At 35.9% G+C, this 2,777-nt stretch overlaps 1 protein-coding gene across 1 annotated transcript; it reads right to left on the reverse strand.

Annotated features, from left to right (window-relative positions):
• Positions 1 to 507: 507 nt before the first annotated feature.
• LOC140616751 (olfactory receptor 6C6-like) lies at positions 508 to 1,446 on the reverse strand. Its single transcript, XM_072797515.1, has one exon. The coding sequence runs from the start codon at positions 1,444 to 1,446 to the stop codon at positions 508 to 510; it is 939 nt and encodes a 312-aa protein (XP_072653616.1).
• Between the last annotated feature and the right edge of the window lie 1,331 nt (positions 1,447 to 2,777).

The following is a 2,777-nucleotide window of genomic DNA, read 5'->3' on the forward strand; positions in this document are numbered from 1 at the left end:
ATCTAATTAAAACAGGGTTTTTTGAGGAGGTCAGTAACATATGTTATAGAGCAAATGAAATTTCACCTTTGTGTTGATGACTTAATAGAAGAATCCTACCGTAGTACAGAAAGGAATGCTGATCATAAAGAGAAGTGGAAGGGAAAAGATGCATAGTGCTGAAAGATTCAGTTAAAATATTATGAAGTGGGACGCCTGGGTGGCTCAGCAGTTGGGCGCCTGCCTTCGGCCCAGGGCGTGATCCTGGAGACCCGGGATCAAGTCCCACATTGGGCTCCCTGCATGGAGCCTGCTTCTCCCTCTGCCTGTGTCTCTGCCTCACTCTCTCTGTGTGTTTCTCATGAATAAATGGAGAAAATCTTTTAAAAAATAAAATAAATAAAACATTATGAGGTGAATAATTATTATGAGGTGAACTAATTGAAGGATAGATTAAGTAAATTTATAAATAAAGTCAAATTTTTTGTTTATTTTTTTCCTCCAAGATTTGAAACTTAACATTTCTCTTCATTTTTTGGAAAAAGAGAAAATCTTTTGGCGTGCATCCTTGAAGGCTTGTTTGACTTGCTGGTTTCTGAGACTGTAAATGAAAGGGTTTAATAAAGGGGCAACCGAGGTATAAATAACACTTACACCTTTGGACAAAGTCACCCTTTCCTTCGCTGTTGGCTTTAGGTAATTAAAGATGCAGCTACCATACGTAAGGGAGACCACAATCATATGAGAAGAACAAGTAGAAAAAGCCTTGGTTCTTTTCTGAGCAGAGGGGATCTTGAGAATGGTCTTGATAATGTATGTGTAAGAAAGAATCAGTAACAGCAACGTGATCAGAAGTGTTACAAGAGATAAGACAAACGAAAGCAATTCCAAGAAATGAGTGTCAGTGCAGGAAAGCTGCAGCACAGGGGAAATGTCACACATGAAATGATCGATTACTCTGGAAGCACAGAAATCCAGTGTGAGGCCCACAGCCAATGGTGGAAACGATAGCAGAAAGCCCACGGCCCATGAGCTGAACAGGAGTTGGTAGCACATTTTGTTGTTCATGATGATCAGGTAATGCAGGGGTTTGCAGATTGCTACATAACGGTCAAAGGACATGGCAGCCAGCAGGTAAAATTCTGCAATTTCTAATTGGAGGAAAAAGAATAACTGAGATGCACAACAATTGTAGGAAATGACTTTGTTTTTAGTTATGAGGCTTATCAGGAATCTGGGAATACAGACTGTTGTCAGTGAAGCTTCCATAAAGGAGAAATTTCGGAGGAAAAAATACATGGGAGTCTTGAGGCTGGGATGTAGCAGGGTGAGAAGGATGATGGTTAAGTTTCCAGTCATGCTCAGCACATAATTGATGAAGAGAAATGTAAAAATCACAATTTGCAGTTGTGGGTCATCGGTCAGTCCCAGGAGAATGAACTCGATCTTTGTTGACTGATTCCTCATTTTAGACTTGAGGCTTATGAAATCGGCATTGGAGAACAACTCCAGAAGTGGAAACAAGAGGATTTTTAAAAAGCTACAGAAAAAAAATATATGTAATCAGAAATTTAAGCAAGTTTAAAAAGTTGATCCAATTTAACAAGACAGATAATCTTTAAAATTCTAACACAGGTTAACCTAGGCGCCTCTGAGTGCTGGTTCCATTGAAGTGACAGGTATGATAACGACACTATTAAATTTTTTTCTTGTCCCTTTTTGAACCTGAAAGATAATGTAAACTTTAGCTGATCATTTCTAAAAGAGTTGAATTCTGTTTCAGTGTTCTAAATAGACAGAAAATAGCTTGACTTTAAAATGTATTTTCTATGAATAGCTTAAGACTTATTATTTTTTTTTTGCAAATATAAAACTTTAAAAACTTGTTTCTTTTTTTTATTGGAGTTCAATTTGCCAACATATAGCATATCACCCAGTGCTCATCCTGTCAAGTGCCCCCCTCAGTGCCCGTCACCCAGTCCCCCCACCCCCCGCCCACCTCCCTTTCCACCACCCCTTGTTCCCAATGTTTATCACAGCAATGTCCACAATAGCCAAACTGTGGAAGGAGCCTCACAACAAATAGCTTAAGAATTACGGAAAAAATTCTGGTAACATCTTGAAAATTAGTACCAAAGTCAACTTGCAATATTGATACAGAACTACTTAGCTCATTAAAACAATTAAAAATTTGTGAAATATACAAATCATGGCAGTTTCATATTTTCTCTGATTGAAATATTCTGATATATACCATTATTTTGTCCCTATGCAGTAATTTCCCATTGTTCCTATATCTCATTTCACTGTTATTATTTTTCTTTGATTTCAAATACATCAGTCATCTCCTATCAGTTACATTTAATCATGAAATTTTGACTGTTGCATCTACATAAAAATGGAAGACTATATGACAGTTCGTCAGTGGAAAAAAACAACAACAACAACAAAACAAAACAAAAGTCAGTGGATATTACCTGACTCTTACTTGTGGGAATGCTCTCATTTATGACCTAGGTGTATACTATAAGTGACTTACCCTATCTAGGATACATTGATATAATTTTCCCACTATGGGGATATGGAAGAAACAGGGGTCAAAAAGAAATGATGAATATTCTCTCTTTTATAATATTGTAAAAAAAAATCAATCATTTAAAAGGAAAGTTAATTGTAAAGCTTTTCTCCAGAAGTATTCTAAAAACAGATATGGAAAATAAATAAATAAATAAATAAATAAATAAATAAATAAATAAATAAAATAAAATAAAAACAGATATTCATTCTGGAAATTATAT

This window comes from Canis lupus, chromosome 25 (assembly GCF_048164855.1).
Source record: "Canis lupus baileyi chromosome 25, mCanLup2.hap1, whole genome shotgun sequence".
Taxonomy (NCBI): domain Eukaryota; kingdom Metazoa; phylum Chordata; class Mammalia; order Carnivora; family Canidae; genus Canis; species Canis lupus.

Bases quoted from the DNA above. Each gene is read 5' to 3' on its own strand.
- LOC140616751 (XM_072797515.1), bottom strand. From the start codon at position 1,446: ATGAGGAATCAGTCAACAAAGATCGAGTTCATTCTCCTGGGACTGACC.